Source organism: Tinamus guttatus, unplaced genomic scaffold, assembly GCF_059628265.1.
Source record: "Tinamus guttatus ecotype Peru unplaced genomic scaffold, ASM5962826v1 Tinamus_guttatus_pri_ptg000060l, whole genome shotgun sequence".
Taxonomy (NCBI): Eukaryota; Metazoa; Chordata; class Aves; order Tinamiformes; family Tinamidae; genus Tinamus; species Tinamus guttatus.
Genome location: NW_028288594.1, coordinates 10,885,263 through 10,910,143, shown reverse-complemented (window position 1 = coordinate 10,910,143; position 24,881 = coordinate 10,885,263). Strand labels below are relative to the sequence as shown.

The 24,881-nt window shown below is 45.1% G+C and overlaps 1 protein-coding gene across 1 annotated transcript in view; it reads left to right on the top strand.

Moving 5' to 3' along the window:
• Window positions 1-17,732, top strand: part of SLC12A8 (solute carrier family 12 member 8) — a 45,861-nt gene extending 28,129 nt beyond the window's left edge. Inside the window, exons 6-13 of the mRNA XM_010218349.2 lie at window positions 3,316-3,403; window positions 4,584-4,671; window positions 7,084-7,230; window positions 11,466-12,129; window positions 12,975-13,072; window positions 14,541-14,658; window positions 16,197-16,257; window positions 17,530-17,732. Coding sequence (XP_010216651.2) covers window positions 3,316-3,403; window positions 4,584-4,671; window positions 7,084-7,230; window positions 11,466-12,129; window positions 12,975-13,072; window positions 14,541-14,658; window positions 16,197-16,257; window positions 17,530-17,692 — 1,427 coding nt within the window. The 3' untranslated portion in view covers window positions 17,693-17,732. The remainder of the gene's footprint in view (window positions 1-3,315; window positions 3,404-4,583; window positions 4,672-7,083; window positions 7,231-11,465; window positions 12,130-12,974; window positions 13,073-14,540; window positions 14,659-16,196; window positions 16,258-17,529) is intronic.
• Window positions 17,733-24,881: the final 7,149 nt, after the last annotated feature.

Genomic DNA, 24,881 nt, shown 5'->3' with positions numbered 1-24,881 from the left:
TTTCCATTCCTCATCTCTTGGGTGAAGGAAAAAACCTTTTGCACTTTGTAGTAAATTTACTGGAAAGCGCAGCGGGTGTTTGCGGCGGTCGTATCTGCAGTTATAGACCAGCCAGAGCTGGTCGAGCTGATGATTGTGTCTCACTGACAAGGTAGGTGGTCCCCTCGTGCACGTATCTACCGCCTGGATGATTCCCAGGACAGGATTACGTTGGGAATAGCTGCAACGTACAGGCTGTCTCAGCCATAATTTCCTGGCTGGGTTGACAGTGTTTTCGTGCTTCCTTGTCCAGAAGCTTTGTCATTATCTGCTGCTCCACAAGATAATAGCCAGTGTGGAAAATCCAGCCTGCTATCTTGCTGAAACAGAGAAGTGGATAATTTTCTCTCTGGGCAATCTGCAGATATCGTTGCCTGAGTTCAGAAAGGATTGGCCACTTCCTTAGGGACAGGTCTGTGTCTGGAGGAAGCAATGTCCCACCTTCTTTTCTTAGTAGAATTGTATATGTGTGTGTGTAAGTTTTTTTTTCTTTGGAGGAGTAGCTGGGGTTAATGGTAAAGCTGCTTCTGGCTATTTGCAAGTCACACCAGCTCTTTATTTGGCTGGGAGTGACAGAGTTCATTGTTGGTGGAGTTAGTTGAGGTTTTTTGAAAGGAAGCAGGTTGTTCTTTCATTGAAAAGTGGGGTGGTTAGTGTGCGGCTCACTAAAGAGCTTCTCTGCAGTGATCCAGGCAGCTGTCATCCTGTCTGGAAAAAAGCTTGTAGAGGTTGTGGAGAGGCAGCTTTGGCGTTGTGCATACTTGTGTGCCTTACCTTAAGGCTTAGTTGTGGCACGGAGGAGAAAGCATAGATGTATGTGGCTGAGTTTGCCCGTGTTGACTCTTTGTGTCATGGTCTCAGGCTTTAGCAGTGAAAGACCTGAGACTCGTTGCCTCTGAGGGGTCCTTGGTGCCCTCTTCGTCTGGCTGCTCACGCTGCGTGTGGGTCTGTGGAGTGAGATAACGGGCTGCTCTGGGCCCTGCAGTTGTCCTTGCTCACATGACTCGTGGCTTCGACTTTTTTTTCTTTTTTTTTTTTTTTACTTTGGTCCAGAAAGCACCATTTTGGTGTTTCCCCAGTGCTTTGCTGAGGTAAGAGCTTGGATGAGGAAGAGGTGAGTCAAGCTCAAGCTGGAGGATTTAGAGAGGATGCCAGAAAAATGAAAAACTTGGGAAACTTGTCCAGGAGGAGCATTAGATTAACAGCTGTCCTTCCAACAACAGCTTGCTACCTTTGGAAGAAAGGTTCAGTTCTGTTTCCTGCTTTGTCCCCTGCTTTGCAAATTAACATGTCAACAGGAGCTGCTTTAGAGATGCTTCATTTAGCTTGGTGTTTGTGACAATTTCCATGAACTTCTGCCTGCTAGGAGCTGCAAAATGGAAGGAGTCCGTAGGAATTGAAGAGCAGCTGGAGTTTGGACCCACTGTGCAAATGGCGATGGCTGCTGGGTGGGCCTAAAATGATCAGAACAAAAGCAAACAAGGCCCTCCGTCCCGATGTGATGTGTGTGGCAACCTGTGAGTGACTTGCGTTTATTAAAGCGCTGTCTTCACTGTGACACAGCGAGGAGAGGAAATGTTCTGATTCCCATTGAACCGATGAGGAAACGGGGCTATGAAGACACACAGTGAGTCCGAGAAGGCTGGGTGTTGAGCCCATATTCCAGGATTAGCAACTCGACCATTGGTGGCTGATCTGTAGTTATGCAGAGCCTTTGGAGAAGGCACTCAGCATGCTGGAATCTGTTGGAATAGCGGCACGTTCACTCTATAGTGGGATTTGTTCCATGACTCCCATCTACCCTTTGCCTCAAGAGAAAATTCACCCAAGTGGCGCTCAATTCAAGCTTTAAAGTGCAGTGGCTTGCTGAACTGGAGCTGTTGTCACTTCTCTGCAGCCTCGCTTATTTGCAGACTGACTTCATCATTCCTGTACAGCACTAAAATGAGGAATCGCTGCCGAGCTTGGCCGTGGAATGGCGGAACAGCGTCCAGTCCCTCGCGCTCCGGGCTGGAAGATGCTGCGAGCGCTGTGGAGCTGGCGGGTTCCTCCTCCTTGTTGTCCTCCAGTGATCTCAGCCTGGTTCCCAGTGACTGTCCCGGGAGCACTGCTGGTTGGCATCTGGCCCACGAGTCCTTATGAAGAAGTTAGCACAACACGGAAGGAATGATTAGTTACAGCCAGAAGTTAATGTTTTAGAGGGATTCTTCTGTCCTATCTTCAGAGTGTTCAGATTCTCTTTGGGGTTCTTAACTGCAGATGTTCTATTTTTTTCTGGATGACATCTAAAGTGCTTTAGGAAGACTTTTAGCATAATTTGACCAGAAGACTGGGGATTTCTTGCCAAGGCTGCCATGACTTCCTCTTCAATTGTGGGTAAAGACTCTTGGCCCTTTTATGCATTGTATTCCTAGCCAAAATGGAGAATGTAATCCTTTGCTTCATCCTTTGCTCCGTCTCTTTTTTCTTTTTCCTTTCTTGCCTCTTTAGATAGTAATCTTTTAGGATAAGGAGCGTCCCTGGTCATACAATACCCTGTACTGTGGCCTAAAATAACAGGTGGGTACTTTGTCCTTAGTTCTGCCGTGTGTTTTCTGTGTGGCGTTGGGAAAATCACTTACCCTTTCAGTGCTTCTATTTCCCTCTCTGCAAAGCAGAGATAATGCGGGTTTTGCCGGGCTGTAAGCGATGCCTGAGCACCGATCCGTGCGTGGAGGGTGCCACGTACGTGCAGGGCAGTGTTATTCCATCTGCTACAGGCGCGTGTGATAGTCGTTAAACGCAGACAGCGCGAGTCATTCTCTAATAGCAGTTGTCCCTCCTGAATGTGGGCACATATAATAGATTTGGGTCCAACTGGCTGTGCCTGGGCTGGGTAATAAGCCCCGCTGAATGCCCTGCTGTGATGAACGGTAGCATTTTTCTTTCAACAATTGGGCATCACTGTCTTCTGTGATGTTTGCGTTAAGATAAGATGGGTTTTGTTCAGATTTCTGCTTTTTTTCCCCCCACAGCTTTGTTCAAACTGGACAAAGGGCTCTCTGTGGATGTGTTAGTGGGGGGAACAAGTGTTTCTGGTAAAGAAGTGAACAGCTATTTCCCAAGCAATAGATGGGAACCAACGTTCGCATTTGTGGCAGTGGAAGGAAATGGTATAGGCACCATTCTGAAATCGATTAAGGGCTTAGCTCTAAATTATATGATATGTTATAAAATATATGTTATGTTTGATAATTTAGATTAACTCCAGATTATATTTACGTCTACAAAACACAGGTGTGATGGCTGGGTTCAATATGAGTGGCGACCTCCAGAAACCTGCTACCAACATCCCCCTGGGTTCTCTGGCAGCTATAGGCACCTCGTAAGTAATAGATTGGGCAGAACGTACTGTTTGGAGCCTGCCTGGGATGTGACCAATCCGTTTCATATTCCCATCAACCTTTTATGACTCAGCCATCTGGAAAATTGAAGTCTGGCTCGTGTTCAAACTATCATCCATTACCACCACCTACTCTGGATGGGCTGGAGATTCATTAATGCAGATATAATCAATTCTTCCTCATCCTTCCCCCTGCCTTGGCTGGGCAGGAGGCCGTTAGCTCTGCACGGGCTGCACCGCTGCACTTGGGCTGTCTCAGAGCACAGCATGAGGTTCGTGAAGGCCTGGGGTGAGTTGTTTTGTCACCCATCTTACTGGCCCTCTTTTTTGCTATTGATGTCGAAGTGCTTTTGTGCAAAAGGAGGGAAATGTAAGTTTTACTACATGGGAAAATGGGGTAAGAGAGGTAAAATAACCTACCCCCCTGAGAGGCCAGTGGAGCCCAGCAGCGTGCACCCCAGAGCCCTGTGCTCTCCCCTGGGTGTTAGGTATTTAAAAAAATATACTCCTTAGGTTCCTGCCTCTTTTCATTGCTACCTGAACTACCTTTGAAAATACTACCTTTAATTATGTACCTGGATTCAGACGGAGGGGAAAACCTTTTTCAATTGAGTGGGATTCCTGCTGAAACCAGTGCTTGTCTTTATTAAATTTAAGGGATTTCAGAGAACATAAAAGTATCACGGATTAATTGACAGTGGCTGCTCACATCTCTGCTGGCTGGACTTTGCAGGCACACTAGATTTTTTCTCCAGCTGAACACTGGAAAAAAAAAAGCAGCCATCACAAGAGTGATCGTGATTTACAAAATGTATAGGCTGTAAATGAGGCTCACCGGGGTCTTTTAGCACTGCTGCCAGATCAGGGGCCCTGTGCACACACAGGATTGAGGTATTCCCTCTACGTGCACAGCAAGAGCATGCTCTGGACTGCAGGTTTTCGTGTCAAGCAGTATCACAGGTCACTCTGCGTCCCTGGTGCACTGCAGTGGGTAAGTAAGTGCATGGGTCTTAAATTTAGGCTGCTGTAGAAGCGCAGGCCGTATAGAGGGATCAAAGGCCAAGCTCATAGGTACTTGACCTTCTTTGGGCTCTGCTAGCGGGTAAAATTCTCTGTGTTTTTGCCTTGCTGGAAACAAATTGTTTGTCTTTGTTATTTGCAGATGGTTTCTGTATATGGTCTTTGTCTTTTTGCTGGGAGCTGTTTGTACCCGTCAGTCACTCCGCTATGACTTTATGATAGCCGAGAAGGTAACGTGTTCAAACGACTTAGGGTGGTTTTGTATAATGGTGCTTTCAGGTTTCCAGCTGTGCTATTGAATGCTCAAACTTTTCCAAAAGCCCGGGGAATTTGGGTATCTCTTATGGAAATTCAGGGGGATTTTCCCACCGCAAATCCCAGTGTACAATTGATTTGAATAGCTTTCCATTCAGCAGCATATCCAGTAATGCTGAATCTTGGCCTAATCACTCAGCAATAGCTTTAGGAGCTAAAATATGCTAATGTGCTCTAATGACAAATGCTGCGTTTTATTCGGTGTATCCCGTTTCATTGGTGAAAGCTTAAACCAAATTGAATCTCTAAAGAACCACACTGCTTATCTTTACTTAGGCAAGGAAGCTTACATTTTCCTATCTTGTATATTGTAATTGCAGTGTGAGAAATAGGATTATTGAACTCTGAACAGTCCACGTTGGTGTATATGTGTATGGAGGAGGTTTGTCTTGATACAGGCAATGAACCTTATAATTGCAGGCCTTTAAAAGCAGAGCAAAGGCTTTTGGTGTGTGCCACTGTCTTACTTTAAATGGAATAGGGAAGGATAACTTTCAATTTTTTCAGCATTATCCAAAATTCTATACCCACAATTTTTGTCACTGTTTATGTGGTTAAATTAATTTGAAATTTCTTTCACTTACCTCATTTCTAAGATGATTTTAATATAATATATCAATTTGTAACTATAGCTTCATTTTCTCTCTAAATAATATAACCCTAGACTTTCTCTAGTCCCCAACATAAACTCTGAAATATTCATGGGGCTCCTGCCACTTTTTGCTAACTTGAGAAATTATCTCTATTGCAGGGAGAAAAGAACGAGTCTACCTTCTTTAAGGCAATGTTTTTGTTATGTAAATGTGACAGGCTTAGTGGGTGAACAGTACTGAAAATAAAAGTTACCTTTAAATGAATTGGCTGAAGAGGAAGAGATTTTTTAAACTATATTTTACCTTCAAAACCCTCTGAGGGGAAAAAAAATGAAAATCTTCCCAGAAAAAGAGAAGATATTTAATAGTGTTAAATATCAAAAAACAAGAAAGGTAAACTCAGTTTTCTCTTTCCCTGCACAGTGCAGAAGAATGGTGCAATCAATGTATTCATGCTGCTGCTGTGACTTCCCCTAAGCTGTTTTATATTTTAATGACTTTAGAACGAGAGAGAGAGAAGTTCATTAGAAATGGAGCATGCAAACTCTCCATTTCTGTCAGTCACAGGTGAATGAGTGTTTGGCTCATTTTCTGCCTCGCAAAACCTGCTTTCTTTCTTTCAGCATACCAAATAAGACACAGTAGTTTCACTTCGAATGACCTAGAAGTGCCAGTTTCTAACTAAGTATTCATGCTCTCTCTTCTTAAAACCAACAACAAAACCTTTCATCAGCCTCCATGGAAAGGAATCATCCCCTCCAGTCCTGATTGGAATGTCAAGTGCTACACTGAAATCCAAGTGGTTTTGGCAACTAAAATAACGTACAAAGCCTGGCACAGATGATTTGTTGGTCGAGTGTTTTGCAGACAGGGCTCGTGTTTTAGGAGAGGGACAGGCTGTGGTGCTGTCCTCCACTGCCAGCCGTTCCTGCCAGCAAGTCCCCCTGCTGCAGCTTAGGTGGGATGCATCCGGACCACAATTCCTTATTTTTTTCCCCACCTTGCCTTCATTTCTCCTGTTACCTGTGCCTTGCGTTTCTTTACGGCTCACTTCCAGCCTTGGGACAGCAGCTGTTTGTTTGCAGGTCCTGGGTGGGCGAAGTGCCTTGTTAGCACCAGGGCGTTAGAGATTTCCAAGCTTCACGTTCACTTAAGGAAATTCCTTAGTCGCTGAACACAGGAAAATAAGGTCATTGTATTATATCCTTTGGAGCATGTTTTTTGAGATGTCATTTGTTGAAGTGGTAAGTTGGAGTTGGTTTTACTGTGGCTTTTCTTTCACGATTGGCTTTTCCCCCTGGGACACAGGGGCTTGTCTTCCTGTTTTGGATAGCTCAATCCCTGCGTAGCTTTTCCTGTACGATGCTCTCTGTATATAAGTGCTCTCTCCTGAAATAAACTCACTTCCAGTTACTTAAGGGGAATCTAATAGCTGCTGCTTCGCTGCATTTGCGCCAAGTGACAAAGAATTTCTTGGAGATGAGCTTGTCAAATGGCTCTGTCAGTACAGGATGTTCAGTGTTAAATTACTTTTATGGGATAATTTTCCAGTATTAATTGCTTGCACTTTCTGCCACAGGCCAGTTAAATTGCTGCTTTTCCATGGCTCACTGTGTTCCTTTTGTAATGTCATAAATATATGAATCTCTTTTTGAAAAAGAAAAGCATTTACAACTGCGCAGGGTTTCTTAAAGAATACTGGAGTCAGCTTCAGGTTCTCTGTGCTTTTTGCAGGTGTCCTTGGTGGGTTTCTTGTTTTTGCTGGGGTTGTATATCTCCTCCTTAGCCTCCTGCATGGGAGGGCTCTACGGAGCGCCCAGGATCCTGCAGTGCATCGCCCAGGAGAACGTCATTCCTGTGTTCGCCTTCCTCGGACGCGGGGTTAGTAATCCTGGCCGGGAGTTAGTGTCAAACCGTAGCTGGGGGGAAAATGGATGATTCAAGCAGCTGGTACCGCTCTGCATCTAATGTGTGGGATGGTGGATATGTGAGCACAAGGAGTGACCGCCAGCTCCTTCCGTTCTTATCTCTCCCCTGCCCTCCCATTCAGGGTAAAAGGTTTCAGCTTTTGTCCAAACACTTCAGTGAAATGGGTTGTAGCTGCATCTTTCTTTTCTTTTCTTTTTTTTTTTTTCCTTCCTTCCTGAACTTTTCCTTTGGGATATCGCAATCTTCTTTTGTATCCTCATAGCTGAGTATATGGCTAGTCCCAGTGCAGAGGATTGAGTCTGCATACATTGGAGAAGAGGGTGCTGCTTGGTAACATGAGGTGAGATGCTATAAAAATGATGGAAGAAGAATAGATTTGAAAGGTGAATTTGCAAGGCTGCTAAGCTTTAGATATTCTTTGAAACAAAGCCTTGCTTTGAATATGACAAAGGGCTTTTTCCTTGTCCTAATAAGTAATCCTCATTCACAGGAGTTGTTCCAATGAGATCAGTCAAAATACCAGTCAGTAAGGACCTAGACCTGGGCCATCCCTTCAAAGCAATCTTTTACAGCTTTTGTTTTTCTGAGTAGAGAGAAAAGAATTCTTTCCCTCTAAATGACCTACAGCACCTAACCGTCTGTACCAAGCAGCTGGGAAAAAACTTAAGATGTTTTGCTCCTTCAGAGCAGCTTATAAATAGCCAAAAATATTTACAATACTGGTATTCGTGTGTGTTTTAATGTATTTAAATATTTTATAAGTATACCCATTGTCTAAACTTTATTTTACATTTCTCAAAGTGTTTTTCTAAAATTAATAATAATAGTAGAAGCAGGAACAGTAACAGCCCCCTTCCTCCCCCAGCTACTGAGAATATTTATCAGGATGTCCCCGAATGGCCTGTTCTCTGCTTGGCAATCTTTGGCAACCTCTCAGTGCCTTAGCCAGGACACTGCAAAGCTGATTCCTCCTCTTCTCTGCTAGATTTCTGTCTTTCGGTAGAAGAAAGACAGAAACTCTCAAGTCCGTTGTGCTGGCAGGGCGCCACGATGGGAAGTGCTCGCAAAAGAGGTGAGGAATTAAAGGCAGAGCACCTTCCTCTTTGCTTCTCTCTGCCACGCTGAATATTGACTTGATTTGATTCAGGGTGAGTTAATAAATTTAGTTTGTCCCTAACAATCTGTTCCACATCAGTTCTTCTTTTCAGTGTTTTAAAGTGCTCTAGTCAACACAGGCCTAGCTAATATGAAGGGCACTGTTGTTTTCTGCAGCGTTAAAACTAAGCCAGAGGCATCCTGAGATTGTACCATCTGTTCCCTATCTCACTAAGTCTTTCTAATACCTAAGATCCTTTCTGAGAACCCTGTTCATTTATCCTGGAGACATATTTCTCATTTCATCGTGAAAATGCCGAAGGTCCAAAAGGGGTCCCTTTTACTATTAATAAATAAATGTGGTGGAAATAGAAATAGTTTCCATTTGAGCTGTGTGTTTATTAAAAAAAAAAAAGCATATGCAGTAAATGAAAATACAGAATGGAAAATGTTCCCTGTCTTGTGCTATGTTTGGTGTAATTGGGCTGCGACAGAGACCCTTCCCAGCCTCGTGTCTGCAACGACTTTATACGGTCGGTGTCGTCTGTGGACACCAGGCTGTTGGCAAAACTCTTAATTGTGCCAGCACATTTTAAAACATTTCCTGTTTAGTCTTTCCAGGATCAAAGCTTGTGCGAAAGGGGCATTGCTGTGGTTTCAATTTTTCTTACTAAAAAGTCCTGGGAGATGAGGATTGTATAAAGAGCCCCCGTAAAACTCGGAGGAATTTCAGCACCTGCCTGCGGTACTGGAAAATCTCTCTCCTTGAATTGCTGGAAGTCCAAGAATTTTGTAAAAGTAACTTGTTTTTCTGGCGTTAGCACCTTTCTCTCATTTGCTCATTCCTGTGTCTCCAGCAGCTGGGTCAGGGTAACGCTCAGCAGCCAACATCAGGTTCCGCTGAGTCTTAAACCTTGCTTCAGGTCCTTCCTTCCTTGTGGGAAAAAGCCTGGCTTTAGCTGTCCCAAACAGCGTATTTTCTATTGCTTCCCCTAAGTATGTTGCACTTCCTAAAGGATTTAAGCTGTGCTCCTGCAACTCTTGCTTGGTTCTCTTTTCCAGATGGTAACTGGGAGCTGGGATGATGCTGACAAAATGTTTCCCTCCTCCTAAGTTTGTTGCCCCATTCCCCCTCCTCTTGGCACTTTAAGACATTCCTCTCCCTCTTTGATGCTTGCCTTCCTGAGACCTACATGTATCATGTCCCCTTATTGCTGTCAGGGTGATGTTTGGGCATTAGCCTACCCGATCTGATGGAAGGAGAGGGTTAGTTTCTTCACAGGGGTAAAAGACCCTGTTCCTCTGTGGCTCAGGAGACCTGTGCTACGCTGATGTGTGTGTCTAGTCATAGGACTCCAGTGGTCGACGGTCCATCTGGACGATGGGCTGGTTGTAGGGCTCCAGTGGCTGAAGAGCCAGGCAGTGACGTGGCACTTGGGAAGCTGCTACCCAGTCTGGGCTTCAGTCAATAGGCAGTGACAGGGGAAGATGGGCTGCCAGGTTAGTGTGGACAGAGGAGCGGATTTGGAGGGGAGAAGTAGCTCATGTGTCATGGAGAAGTAGATGGAGGGCGGCTGTGTGGCCACGGATGAAAGAAGCTTGGCCAACCGCTGGCATAGAGAGAAAAGAGAGAAGAAGGGAACCAAGCATCGAGTACTGTGTATTTCTCAGAGCAAGATCTGTGAAGGCAATGGCCCTCTGGGGAGGGAGAAAGAGGACAAGGCAATGCTAGAGAAGAAGGGAAGAGCAAGAGCGAAGAGCGTGATTGACTGTGTTGGAAAGGGAACTGCCCTGTTGTCAGCCAACTGGGTTGGTGAGGGAACTGCCCGAGAATTTTAAGAGATTTGTTCAAAAACAGTTCTCCATCGAGTGTCAGGATAGTTCCAACTGATATCACGGCACTGCTCTTCAAGGATTGTCTGCTTGGGTTATTTTGTCTGCTGGTTCTGAAGCCTGCCCCGTGCTGCAAGGATTTGCCCTCATTTCCTTAGCACTTTTGGTGGAGATGTTTGTTTCTAACCCAGTGTGGTTGCATAATGTTGACTCAATAGTCTGGACAAGGACCTGTTCCTAGTCAGCACCACAGGCCAACCCCAATACCAGACAGGACTGACGGCACTTAGTACCACAGACACGTTTGAAAGAAGACAAGGATTTAGGATGCTTCATATTTTGCTTGTTAGAAATTTTCCAGCGAGGCCTTTGGTGGCCCACACAGGCGTTTCAGATACAGAAACAGTGAGAGAGTGACTGGTCGAAGGAAGGGCATTACAGTTCCTGAGCAGGTAGTTTAGTCTTTCCACCCCATGTCCTGCCAGCCTGACACATTTTGCTCTGTCTCTCTCTCTCTCATCCTCTCCCTGCCTTACCCCACTCCCAAAGGAGAAGAATAAAATGTGTATCCCCTGGTTGTCTGCCTTCCTGACTGCAGCCCGGCACCCCCTGCGCTCTTCCTGGCCCTTCAGCATCCTTGGCTACTTAACCTTCCTGCTGCTCTCCTCCGGGTGTTGGGCAGATGCAGCTTTGGTGGAAGAAAGGCGAGAAATGCCAAACAGAGTCCCAGAAGACCATGGATTTAGCTCAGCCTCATGTCAGGGCATGGTCCTAAGCATCTCCTGCAAAAATGGCCCTCCTCTATGCAGGCAGGTCTTTCTTCACTTAGCTGGTAGTGAAACCTCTCCAATGGCATCATACAGAGGTAGGCAGGAATGTGACAACCCGTAGGGAGATTAGAAATGAACAGTTAACTCTAATTACCGTATTTTATTGCCAGCCCTCCCTTAAGCCCCACAAATCACTGTGAAGGGTTATTGCTGCTTTAATGACATTGTTTAACCACGGAGATGTGGAATGAGGTGTAATGAATTTTCCGAGGGCAAACAGGGAGCTATTGGCAGAGGGGAGGAGGGAGCTCAACAGCCCCACGTTTCATTTCCTAGGCCAGCGAGTCTCCCGTGATGTGTGTTTGTTTTTCATGGCTAAGCGGGTGCCGATGGACCTGTCACAGCAAAGGGAGAGGGGTACCCACACAGCATGGAGGATAGGTGTGTGAATATTAATTTCAATATAAGTTTATTCTATTTGTGAACTAGAGAGGACCGAACAAGACTCCAGTGGCTGCAATTTGCTTAACCAGTCTCATCACCATGGCTTTTGTCTTCATTGGGCAAGTGAACGTCCTTGCTCCCATAGTCACCATCATCTTCATGCTGACATATATTGCTGTAGACTATTCCTATTTCTCAGTCTCCTTGACTTACAACATTCTGCAGAAGCCTGAGAAGATGCAGATGGAAAATTTGAGGCCTGCTCACTCTTCCCAGCCTTTAATTTTGAACAAGCCTTCCGCCTACGGATCAGATGGGATAATCCACAGCAGATCAAATGGCACCTTGCTGGAGTTCACCAGAGACATGGACCAGCTTTTCAAACCGTTTCATAATGAGCCTGTCACTTGTGAAAAAAAAGAGGCAGTCGAGAATTTAACCCAGAAAGTCAAGCAGAGAAAGCTAAAGAAGCCGGCCAAGCAAACGTTACAGGACAGCTTTCTCTTGGACCTGGAGCCTGGTGCTGGCCCAGCTCATTACAGCCACGAGGAACCGGTGCCGCTCGGTGCAGAGGGCCCCGCAGAGCAGAGCCCCCCACGCGAAGGGGCCCCGTTTGGGTCGGAACGGGACCCGCCACGGTCGGAGCGAGGCGAAGGGGGCGAGCGGCTCCCTGAGGAGACACAGGTTCTCCCCGGGCAGAGAGCGGAAGGTAAAGGCTACGCGGTGGACACCTCTGTTGTCGTCACCTCTGTCCTCCCGGGGCTCTTCCAGAGGCAGGCGGGAAACTCGCTTTATCCAGGGCTGTCGTTCAGTGATTCATAGCAATAATATCTTTTATTACAGGTAAGGTGGGAGTTCGCCGTAATGAATCGCAGGAGAAGTTCCAGTGTAATTTGCCGATGGGAGATTAATTATAGAGAAGCCAGGAGGACTATATTTAGTCTAGAGTTTCACTGTATGCTCATTATTCTACCAGTGCATTCTTAATGCTGTACATTAAAAAGATTTGGGGTGTACCTAGGGCTTTATTTCATCTGGATGCAGGATAGGAGGGATGGAGCCGTGTGAGTTTAAAACTCTAGCTATCAAAATGAAATGATCCCAATGCTGCAAACACAGTCTGTTATTCATCATCCACCATCCATTATTCACACCAAGAGTGTGAATTTATATTTTAGGCAATATGTGTATTTAATGCTGCATGTTATGTGGAGTTTGCAGTATGGGATCTTTACTGTTTAATCAATGTTAGGCAGCTCAAAACCCTTCTGAGGAAGAAAAGCTTTATTTCTCTGCTTCTGCGAATACAGGAACTGAGGCCCAGGTAGGCAGTGACTTACATGTGATCTTAGAATGGACCAGAGCTGGAAATAACTTTTCCCTGGCACTTCCTTGTTGCCTTCCTGTTAGAAGTTTTGGTTAAACTTTGGGATACCCAGTTGTCGGTTGGAATTTGTTTTGCTTTCTGTAACTGGGTAATTTTAGAAAGGGAGGAAGAAAAAAAAAAACACACTTATGCTCTCTCTCGCTCTTTTTTTTTTTTTTTTTTGATAGATTCAGCTGTAAAGCAACAAAATCCAGAATTGGGAATTCAGCAAATACCAGTATCCTTCTACTCCAAGTTCTGCAATCACTGGGTTTCCTTTGCTGGTGTAAGTACTTTTATTTTGAGCACTTCTTTGTGACTGTAGAAAATGGAAGGAAATTCAGCACTTAGTTCAGTGTAAATACACTCTAGTGCTTAAAAATAGCTTTTGTTTCTAGTATGCCAGTTAACCTGAACTAAGTATTCAAGGTAGTATGTCAGTTCCAAAAAACTCCTGAACTGTTGATCAAACAGCCAAGTGCAAAATTCCACATTTTCAAGAAGGAAAATTCCTCCAGCACATTATTCTTAAAAATAAAAAGCTTTCAAACAGCATCTGCCTGAAGCTGTTGAGGAGTTTAAGACATTTAAATTCATCTTGAGAGGATGGATTAATGGGCAGATGACAGAAAAGGGGTCAGTTATGCATAATGAATGAACCATATGGCTTTGCTGCACGGCTGAGGATTTCATAGCAGTGTATAAAATATAATAAACACCCTGAACAACATAGTGAACCCTATTAATTTAATCCTCAGATTGAGTTTGACACCTACTTTTCAAATCATGCTGTGCAAGCTGCACAGCAACCAGCTCCTGGCGAAATGTGCTGCTGTTTTGCAGGGTGGTGGGTGGGATGAATCTTGGGTGCCAATGCTGGTCTTTGGGCTCAGTGACTAACGTGACTCCCTGATGTCATCACAGAGTTCAGAGTGGTCAGCTCTGTAGGGCCACAGAGGAGTTTCTGTAAAGAGGTGATTGACGTGTTCATTAAAGGAGATTTAGTTTCCTGTCAATATGCAGACCTGGGAGGAGAGTGCCACGGAGTTGAGAAGGGAGCAGCAATCAAAAAAATCTCTTAGATGCAGAATTCAAATGCATTTATTCATCCTGGCTCCTTTCCACTCTGCCCTCACTCCTAAGCTTCATCAGTTGTGGCAGTTTTGACTCATTTAGCTCCCTCTTTCCATACTGTCCATTTGCAAATGGGTAGCTTGCTGTGCTGCTAATGGGAAGCCGTTCCTAATTTGATTCCATGAAGATGATACTTATGCCACCATACATATTCCCCCTTGCATGTCAATTTTAATCATGGTTGCGAGTCACAGCTACCTTGGGAGCTGGTGAGCCTCTGGATGTGTCTTCATTCTCCCAAGCAAAGGCCAGCAAGACTTCTGCAGCTTGGATGAATTTGGAACACAAGGTTCAGCATTTCTAACAACAACAACAAAAAAAAAAACAGTTACTGACACTGTCATAATGGGAACAGTCCCAGTGCTGCCCTACGTATTAAGTAGGTGCTGCGTGAACCTGTGTTCACCTTGCAAAGTTCAAGCATAAGTTGCTGAACTTCCTCGAGGCTGTGTCTGAACATGAGTGTTCTTTCAGAGTCCATTGAACTGCCAGCTGTCCCACAGGAGCAGAGCAAAAGCAGAACGTAGCCTCTGGATTTTGCAGGAAAAAAGAGATTGTTAGTGCAGCAATTTGCTATCTCACATACTCTAGAGTAACCCTAAAACTTGTGTTTTCAACAGGCAATTGTGTCTCTCTTAATAATGTTTGTGATTCAGTGGATCTACACTCTTATTAGCCTGGGTGCAGCAGTTATCCTGTATTTTTACATTGGCCGGGTGAGTCCAGGACTTCCCCTTGGTGAGTATTTTTTTTTCCTCCTGCACTATTAAATCTGCTTAAAAATTCATTAAGCTTTAATTTAAGTTAATTAGGAATTGAGATTCTTGTGTTTAATATGCATGTGACACAGAAAATGATAGGCTTTGTTTCCTTGCTAGTTGTAGTACATTTTTATATCTGACTCTCTAATTTTATTCTTGATTCTTACTGTAACTAGCATTAGTTAAATGGGTTTAACAGTGTTTATTATTTTATTGTTTTCTACTATAAAATGCAAAAAGAGGTACCGATAATAAGAATTAATAAGGATGACAGATTGTAAATGTATCACGGCAATGAGAAAAATCTCTTGTAAATACATTTTAATAAACTTAATTAATCAATCTAAACCCACCTGAGAAAACTTTAATGAAAATGGGAATTATGATGAGTATCTCATTAAATCTAAGCATTCATAATTTCAAAACAAGAGAGCCTTTTGATTCCAGAAATAAACAGGTCGAATGTGTTAGGAACGTAATCTGGGAAAATACTCTTAGACAAAGGACTTAGAAAGGTCTATGCATGTGATCGGCTTAAATAAGTTCAAAATTAAATAGCAAAGCACATTCAGAGAGCAGCTCATTAAAGGCTGCAGCTCCTTGGCAGAGGTGCAGAAATGGTTTGGGCTGGTGGATGGCTGTGGAGGGAGAGGGCAATGCGCACACAGTGTGTGTGTGCACACATGTACATATGCATATATAAATGCATAGGTACCTACCTGCATACGTGCAATTTTATGTCCTGCAACCAAGAAAGCCTGGATGAGAAAAGTCAAAGAAACTTGAGTTCATATATCATTTAAACAAGTTAGAAAAAGCCTCCTGTGTTTATTTAGGTGAAGGACTGTTAGACGCGAGTTTGTAAGACACTAAATTTCAGAAACACAAACTGTAACAGACTGAGAAACAGTTGTATTTCAGGAACCACCAGTATATTTACTCACCATGCTTTCTGTCAACTGCAGCTGATTTCTATTTGTCTGTATGTGACAGTGATATAGAGCTGAGATTGTGGATGGTGCTCTCTGTTTCTTTCTACTTGCCATTTTGTATCTGTGGAAGTATTAGGGTTTTTTTCTTGTCTTTTCTTGCACATGCATTTCCACATGCTCAGGAAAGCAACACGGGGCAAACAAAATGTAAGAAAGGAAAACGGTCAAAGCTTGCCCTGATTTTCCTTGGGTTGTGAGTGAAAGACATTTTGTGGCCACGCTGGATCAAACAAGCTACGAATTTGTTCTCCAAAAGACGAAATGACCCTTCTGTTTAGAAAGGTTGAGAGATGCTGACTTGAGAGGCTTTTAGATGGACAATGAGCTAAAGACCTTAGGAGCACTGGCTCCACTGCAGGACCTTGACAAGTCCCTTCACCTCTCTTTTTCTCCCAACAGCTTAAGCCAAATTAAGCAAGCGCTGCCATGTCTCCATCTCCTTCCACATGCTTCTGCTGCTACCCTTGCTGTTGCCTGGGGCACCTTTCTGGGCCTGCAGCTGACTTCTGTCTTTCCTCTGCAGGAGCAGCAGCCAACTTCAGTCTCTTCAGCTGGATTAAGCTGCTGTTGGTCACCTCGTGCAGGTCGGTACCAGCCACTTGGCATTGATCAAGGCAGTGTTCGTTGTTCCTGTGACCCACTAAGGTCACACAAAGCTTGGAGGGAGCTGGCTTGTTTGCCACCTTAAGCAATCCATCTGCCACGTCTTGGGTACTCAGAGTTATTCTTATTTAAAGACAGAAATAATATTTACTCCTGTTAGCTGTCTGCATGGCAAATCATGGCAGAGAGAGGGAGCAGGAGCCTCTCCAGCCTTGTTCCTTGGCACTTTAACTAACCATGTCTGGGGGCCGAAGCTTTATCTTCCTGTCCAAGGCTTGCAAACCTGGTGGTAAATGAGGAATGGGAGACTCCATCTCCTCCGTATATCATCATTCAAAAGCAAATTATTGTGGGAGTGGTGGAAGAGGTGTGTGTGCACCAGCTGTGCTCTAGGTTGGATAGACAATTTGGGGGAAGGCAGCAATATCTGTACGGACAAATTCAATAAACAAAGTGTTCAGTGGAAAAGTCGTTCAGTATTGAGCTCGTACAGGATTGTATTAGCAAATGTCTTGGACTTTTCTTTCCCAGAATACCTTAAATAGGGTGACTGTTAGGATATTAATCGGCTTTGTTAATTCATTTTGCTCCTCTTAATAATTAATTCCATCCCCATGTCTGGGTTTCCCAGAAGGGATAGGGGCCATCTCTGCCCCTGCATAATACAGTGACATCTGAGGTCCCCCCCGGTTGGTGGTTTTTCCACTTAAGCTGGGAGCATTATCCTAATGCCAGCGTTGCTGCTGCCATTGGCACAAAGACAATTTTAGTTCAGATTTAGCTTTTGGGGATTGCATGGTTTGTTTTTGAAGCTCACCGCTGCTGTGCTGCAAGAGTGGGAGAAACCTACAGAAGGAGGTTTATCACTAGCAATGGCTCGCGCTCCTCTCCCCACAAGGCGTGTAAATCATTTGGCATAGCCAGCCTTTTATTTGCTCTCACCATGAAGTGCAACTACGCTGGAACAATTCCAAACAATAGAACAATTCCAAGGAGGGAGCGTATTCATTATGAAAATGTGTATTTGCTAGACAGTGAGGAGGGGTCTAGTTTTTCTGCATCTGCTAGCAAAAAAAAAACAAAAAACAAAAAACAAAACAAAACAAAACAAAAAAACTGATTAATTATGTGTCTTCTAAGGGTGCTGAGGACAATTTTGCCTATTTTTGTTGTGGCCCTGGCCGGGCTCCGTTGGCCGGGCCCAAAGCGTGGCTGCAAACCCTGTGTGATGGGAGCTCGTGCTGTGCTTGCAGGCGAAGGCCGTCGCCCGAGGAGCATTTCGTGGTGACCCCGTCCTTTGCGACAGTCGGCGTGGAGACCACGCAGCTCACCGAGGAGAACGCCGACTTCGCCGCCCGCGGCCGCTACCACCGCTCCTCCGTTATCAGCAGAGGGGACTTCGGGAATCAGTTTTAGTGAAGGAGGAGAGGGAAAGAAGAGAGGGGGGAAAAAAAAAGAGGAAAGTCAAGCTGTCCCTTAAAGCATTTCTAAATGCTAGTCACTGCCACCGGGACTTGGAAAATACTTGAATACGCGGAAAGGGCGTGAATGGTTATTTACCGTCCCGAGGCTTGTTTGGGGATTTCTGTTTAGCTAGTTAGTTTATGCAGACTGCAGCATTTCCAGGTTTCAAACCTTACCCTAAAGAGAAAGAGAGAAAAAAAAAAAAAAAGAAAAGCAAGAGAAAGGTCCAGTCCAGTGCAGGGATGAGTTATTGAGGACACTCTAATCCTTTTACAGAATTCAATTACCAGTGCTATTGAGCTCTAAATTCCTTCACTGCTATAACAGCTTACGGCACCCAATTCCAAATGTCCTCTGGGTGGACACGGTGGCAGCGTGTTCTGCGTCGCAGAGCAGCGGCCTCGAGCCCTGGCAGTCCTGGGCCCATCTGCGCGGCCGGCGGACGCGACCTGCTGGGCAAGTCACTTCTCCCCGCGCAGCGTGAGTTTGCCTGTTGCAATGCAGTGATTTTCTACCTCAACCTTTCAATTACCAAGGTCTTAGCAAGTACTTTAAGGCATTAAGCAAAAGGCTGCAGTCAGTGCCAGAGAGTTATGAAGTGCAGCCGCAGCTGGAACTGAAGGCGCCCGTTTCCGTGCGGTGATGCAGATATGGACCTCCTCAGTACTGTGAAGCTGTAAAGTGATATCGTAGGAGCTTTTCAGAGCCATTTCCCACATCCCTTCCAATATGGGAGCTGGAAACGTAGCTGTTTCCGAATAAAGCATCTCTCAGCTGAAAGGATGGATGATTCAACAGAGAACGCTGAGCCTCATCTTGGCTGCTTGTGCTTGAGCCCACGCTGTGCTGAGCTCCCATGGGAGCTGCTTCCCTGGGGTGCTGCTGCGTTTCTCACCTCCAACCAAGGAGTGGGGGCGAGGCCCAGGTGAACTGTCCCCATCGGGGTCGCTTTGGCTCCCTCAGGGAAAATCACTCCTGTCCGTGTTGTCCAGCTGGATGGTAGTGAAGGGGCAGCTCCAGGGCACACAGCAAGCTGGTGTTGAGCCCCAGCAAATCTGTTCTGACGCTTTTTACATACATATATACACACACATATATACAAATACATATGTATAGATATAAAAAGGAAGGGGGAATCGTTGCCTTTCATTTCCTTCAATGCCTGATCATTTTGGACTATTCCTTGACCTGTGAAATAAAAGCCTGAGAAAGCAGAAGCCCCTCTGCACGCTTGCTGTAGCTTAGCTCTTTGAATTTGGTGGCCGTCCAGCTCCATGCCCTAGGTTGTTACTGACTGCAATGGGTCACGTCTCCAGTCTGGCCTACTTGAGGTTTGGTTCTCCTAATTCTCCTAGAGAGGGAGGTAAAGGGTCTTTGCTGCTCATATGAAGACCGAAGCAGACCAGGTGCACCACAGAAGGCACATTCATTTTTCTGGGCTTCAGAATTTTTACTTACAAATATTTTTGACCTTGACCTGAGCATCAATCCTGATAGACGCAACAGGGGAGTTGCCGTGTTTATGTGGCTAACTTCTGAGTCAATTCGAATTGTTCTGTGTTAGAAATGCTGCTTTGGGGAGTGTTTCCTTTTGTATGTCTGCTTGGCTCCAAGGAGCTTGGATCTGTTGTCTGGATGCGGCTCTGCTCTGAAACTTCCCCAGGGCTCCCGGGGACTCTGACCCACTGGAGACACGTGCGCGTGGGTGGAGGTTCCTCGCTGCGCTCCTGACATCGGCACGGATCCCGCTCTGCTGAATCAAGGAATAGGCAAATAAGAAAGGCAAGGGCTGACTTGGGAAGGTCTGTGCCGGTGCATGATGAATAAAATTATGAGTGCATGTAGGTTCTTCTGTGAAGACTGATGGAGGAATTTTACCGGTACTTGGTGGTTATCTATTCAAAGCACGGCAAGATCCCCTGATGAGGGTCAATTTTTATTATCAGCTATTAAGATCAAATTAACTCATCTGTGACCTTTGCAGTTAATGCAGCTGGGCAAGCTGCCAACTTTCCACGGTGCTGATGTGACTCGCTGACAAGCTGCAGCATGATGTATTGGTGTCTTTTGCAGTTTGATGCACAACTGTAATGATGCTCCTGCAAAATTTTGTATTGCTTAGAGCACTTTTGCATCTAAATATTGCACAGTGCATTCCCTCCTGAGGTATGGACTTGCCCAGACCCGCATTTCTCTATAACAAAGAGCTTAAACCAAAGAAAACCCCAGAGCTTAGCAGTGATTAATGATAGACATTCCTGGGCTAACTTTTTCTTTGCTGGGTCCTAAACAACGCACTTCCCTTCTCGAAACAGGCAGCGATCCCTCCTGAGGGGAGGAGGGGGAGACCACCAGCATCTCACTGGGAAGCTGAGCTCGTTAAAGCTGGTGGCCCATTGGTGGGCCCGACACCACCATTCATTCCTTCTCTTCTCCACCCAAACTGGAACATGATGGGCCAGGTATAATAACAACTTTCCTCTTTTGCTAGTAGTATTTTGGCTAGTGGGAGCTTGAAGGGGACCTGCTCCTTTTGGTCAAGTAAGTCTACCTCTGCTGTCCCCATCCCGTGCCCCTATAGCAACCCTGGAAAGGTGATGGAACAACTCATCCTGGATGTCATCCCTAAGCATGTGGAAGGCAAGAAAATGACCAGGAGTGACCAGCGTGGCCGCCGCTGCTCCTGCCTGCTGCTCTGCGTGTGCAGAGCAGGTCACACCTGGGGTTTCTCATCTTTGGGCTCAACCTGCTGATCTTGGAGAAACTTTCCCCAAGACTTCCGCCTCTTCCACTGGAATAACCAGCACAGCAGATACTAGATCCCTTCACCATGCTGTAAGTATCAGCACTTGGTGTTTTCCTCCCATCATGTTGGTAAGAGAGGAGCGGGCAGCAGAGGACTAGTCTCCTGGCTGCCATTGCAGGTGCTAAGCAGATCAACTTTGCTATTTTACACTTGAAAAAGGATGCGCTGATCTTTCTTGGTGTGGTTGCTTTTGAGGTCATTAGCAGCAATGGTTGAGGGAAGCCTTGCTGTAGAACTACTGCCTCCGAGGCTGTAGGGACAAATGGTGTCAGGGACATGGGTGAAAGCACCGGTTCTTTTCTGATAATAATTCTGTTTCCACTCATTCCACTATAAATTGAGAGTCTGCTGCTTAGTGAGGTTGTGCTTTTGTAAAGCCCGTGTTGGCAGAAATTCAAGGCTGTGTTTTCTTTCCCCGGCCACTGGCTTACTGCTGATAAGGCCAAACGGCTGTGGTGGTTTGGGGTGCCCCAACCACATGATCAAAGCAGCCTTTCTATTGAGATTTGCAGTTGGTTTCCCATCCAACAACCCAAAAGACTCAGTAACTTTTGAGGCTCCATGAGTTGAAGCCAGACTGGTATGTGGGCCTTTGCATAACCAAGATTTTCTAAGGAAAAGAAGGAGCAGCATTGCAGGACATACAAGGATACATTGTCAAAAACAGCAGCAGGGGTAAAAACCTTCATTTTCATGTGCACTGAGTTAGGTAAGAGTCACGCTCTCTTCATGTATTAAGCGGTGGTATAAATCCATGAAATAAAAGTCTGCAGTTTTTGTAGTACCCTTTAAAATAAATGATCGAAATCAGGGCTAGGAGTTTATCAGCTTAACGTTTTATGGGTGAAAGGAAGGAAGGTGGGTGGGAATTCCCACTCTGGGTGGGACTGTGTTACTTTTTCCCATCCTGGAGCCAAACGGTGACTATGGATCCTACGGATTTCATGAAGGTTCAGTGTCCCTGAGGGTGTGTTTGGGACCTAGCTCTGAGTGTTATCTGTCCAGTACAAGTTCAGTTGGTTAATACCATTATAAAAAAGGCCTCCTATCTTTTACGCCATGTATGTTTTATCATCATCTGTAATTATCTTCCTTTGGGTTCATGGTGGTGGGTGTTTTTTTGTTTTGTAGTGGGGCAGGGTGTGAAGACATTTGTTTTGAGGAGATACGCGAAGGTAAAAGTTCTGTTTTGTTTTTTGAAGACCCCCATCTGTAAATTGGTAGATCTGGTTCTGACAGCCTCATGTCTGGGAGATAAGAGCCCAGAAGGCAGCAGAGTTTAGGGATGTCATCCCTTGTGTTGCAGTCGTGCCTGGAAGCTTGTGCTGTGTTTGCGCTCCCGCTAGTGTCTCAATCTTAAAATCATCCTCCTTGGAAGAACCTGCAGTACAAATAGCCAAGACTGAAAATAAACAGAAGAAAATTCAAGGGAATTGGCCTCTTGGTCAGTATAAACTGAAATCATCACACAGGACCCCGGTGTGTGTCACATTAGGAGACTTGAGCTGGAAGAACCAAAGCTCCTTAAATCTGTAGCTTAATCCAAACCCATGTGTTTTTTTTTTTTTTTTTTTTTCCCCTCTTAGGTAGCTTTGAGTTGCCCTGCATGTACTTTGCTGTGTTCAGTGGCCAAAGAATCACGTAAGATGTTGACATGTGCAGGATCAGGTAACTGACACGAAGAGCTGGAGGAAGTGAAGAACTGTGACAAAATACATGAAAGAATTGATTCTGCAAATCTCCTGCTTAATTTAGCAACTGGGACAGCCTGGGGCCAGCGAGTCAGTGCGTTTCACAAATGTGCTCAGACAGCCTTTTGGTATACAGCATCATATTTATGTCTGCAGGGGTAGGTTTGCTGAATGACAGTGGTCCAACTAAGATTACCTTTTAGATTAGTGGGACACTACGGTTACCTGAATTATGGGGGATGAAAGAGAAAACTATTGGGTTATAGACGACCTATAAATTTGGAAACTTCATGTAAAACAGGAAGGTAATGGATTTGCTTGTGTTCCTCACGTAACAACAGCACGTTGCTGAGACCTAGATTTGGAGGAGCAGCACTGAGACCTGAGTCAAGGTGGGATCTTGGCAACAAGAGCTTTAAAAACACCCGTGGTTGGATGGAGGAGAAACCTAGCAGCAAGCTGCAGCAATATATAGCTACAGCTAACTGCTGCAATATATAGCTTTATAGCCAACCCGCAGAGTACATCCTGCTCCTGTTCCTGCCTTCTGCTGCCCCTTGCAGAATTTTTTTTTCATGTTATTTTTATGTACATAATTCTCAAGTGCCTGGGAATTATGAACATGAGGCATTTCTATGGAATAGTCATTTCTTAAGACATATGTATCTTTTGCTGCTCTATGTAAATGCCTGCAGATCAGATGAGGCACAACCAGGGCAGTCCTGGTTTTGTCAAAGGGGTGATGGAAACCAGTGGAAGCCTGGGCTTGGCGGTGGGATCTGGCTCCCTCCGGGATTCGCTTCTCCCATGGGATTCGGATGCCAGTGGAAGCAGCTGGGTGACCTATGGGCAGCTGAGGAGTCTCTGTGAAAAACGAGGCTGTAAAGAACCTCACCTGTAGCCTTATTGGATCCAAATGTTGCTCATAAACCTTGGCAGGAGCTTTTTTGAGGGCTTTCGCAGTGCTGCTGTGTGGTGCTTTGCTCAGCTCTGAAACATCTGGGTTTTTTTTAAGGCTATCCAAGCCAGAGCTTTACTGAACAGGGTCTTAAAATACGTAAATTAGAAATCTGGTATCACTTCTCACAAAATGGATTTAAATGTATCTGTTTTTCCAGAAAATATGGGGGTTCATTTCCATTGACAAGGTTCAAAACGCAGCATTTTTGACCAAGAAATGTCAGATCATCTTAACGCATGGTGCTTTTTTTATTTTTTTCCTGTGAGGGATGAGAAGAGATCACAAGATCCATATCCACCCTGACCTCCAAATATCAAGTATCTGGAAGAAGCTGCTTTGAGGGGAGCTATGAACCAAGCGTTACTTGTAAAAATAAATCAGTAGAACAAACCCCCTCCTCTTGCCCCCAGTTTCAAAAAAAGCGATCAGGTGCTAAGTGCCTTTGGGTGATGGGGATCCACTAATGGGCAGCGTTTCAGCACAGCGAGGACACCACGAAGGTAATTCATTGCTCAGCTAGGAACTATCTGTCCACTTTGGAAACTCGGGACTTTTAATAACAAATTCCAGGAGTAGAAAACATTCGCTTTGTACCTTAATTCATCATCAGCTTAAAAACTCGTCTGAGGTTTCTGAACCTGAGCCAAGTTTTTGGACAGCCCTGGGCTGGGTTTCAAGTGAACTGCAGGAGCTTGGTGATGTTGGCTGGGATGGGGAAAGGTTTCTGTACGACTGAAGGAAAAGCGAGCAATAAATTGAATCCTTGCGGAGTGTTGCAGCGATGCCTCATCTGCAGAAACTCCTTGGGTTTTCAGTGATTTCAGACCACAACAATGCAAACCCTGGCGACAGCAGTTGTGCTTCCCCAGTCCCTCTGGTCAGAGCAGGGAAAGGAAGGGAAAATAAAAACAAACTCTATTTTTTCCTTCTCCCAAACAGGGTGATGGATGGGATTCAATTAATTAGCATATAATATCAATCATTTCTTATACCACAGAGGCTTCCTGTGTTGCTGTTTTTGTTTGTTCGTTTCCTTAACTCTTTCCAGTATCAAACATGCTGCTTGCTTTGGAGTGAAAGCATTACACGTAGTTGATGCATAATTTTGGAGACTTTTTAGGTCACGGCCTCTTTCGGGTTTGGATTCTGCCATTATTTTGTGCCGGGGCCATCTGACTCCTCAGGCACACGGGAACGTTTTGTGCATTTCAACCTTCTTCCAGTTGCATGCTCCTGCAGCGGTTATTTGGGGACACGGTAGCGGAGCAGCGATGCCACGAGGACAAACAAGTGCAGAACCAAGTGCCCGCAATGGCCTTGGCTGCACAAGCACCCGCCATCCGCCTTCACCAGTCTCTATTAATGTTTCTCTGGCTTTTAAGCCTTTGAATTATGCTTGCTTGGTGCTTCCTAGCTCTCCTCTGCAACCCCAGGAGATAGAACTCCACTTGAAGGGAAAAAGAAAAAGGAATTGCAATTTCTCCCCCTAAAATGTATTCCTGAAATTTCTAGAGCTGAGGCTTCAAAATGTCAAAGCTCATCATAAATTAATTCCAGTGCAGGAATCTTCCATATTAAAGCAGTGAGGGCAGAAATAAAATAGCATGGCAGAAAAAACATTGTAGGTTTAAAGTTATAGCCCCAAAACCTGAATAAATTCAGCACCTGCTGGGGGAAGGGGCT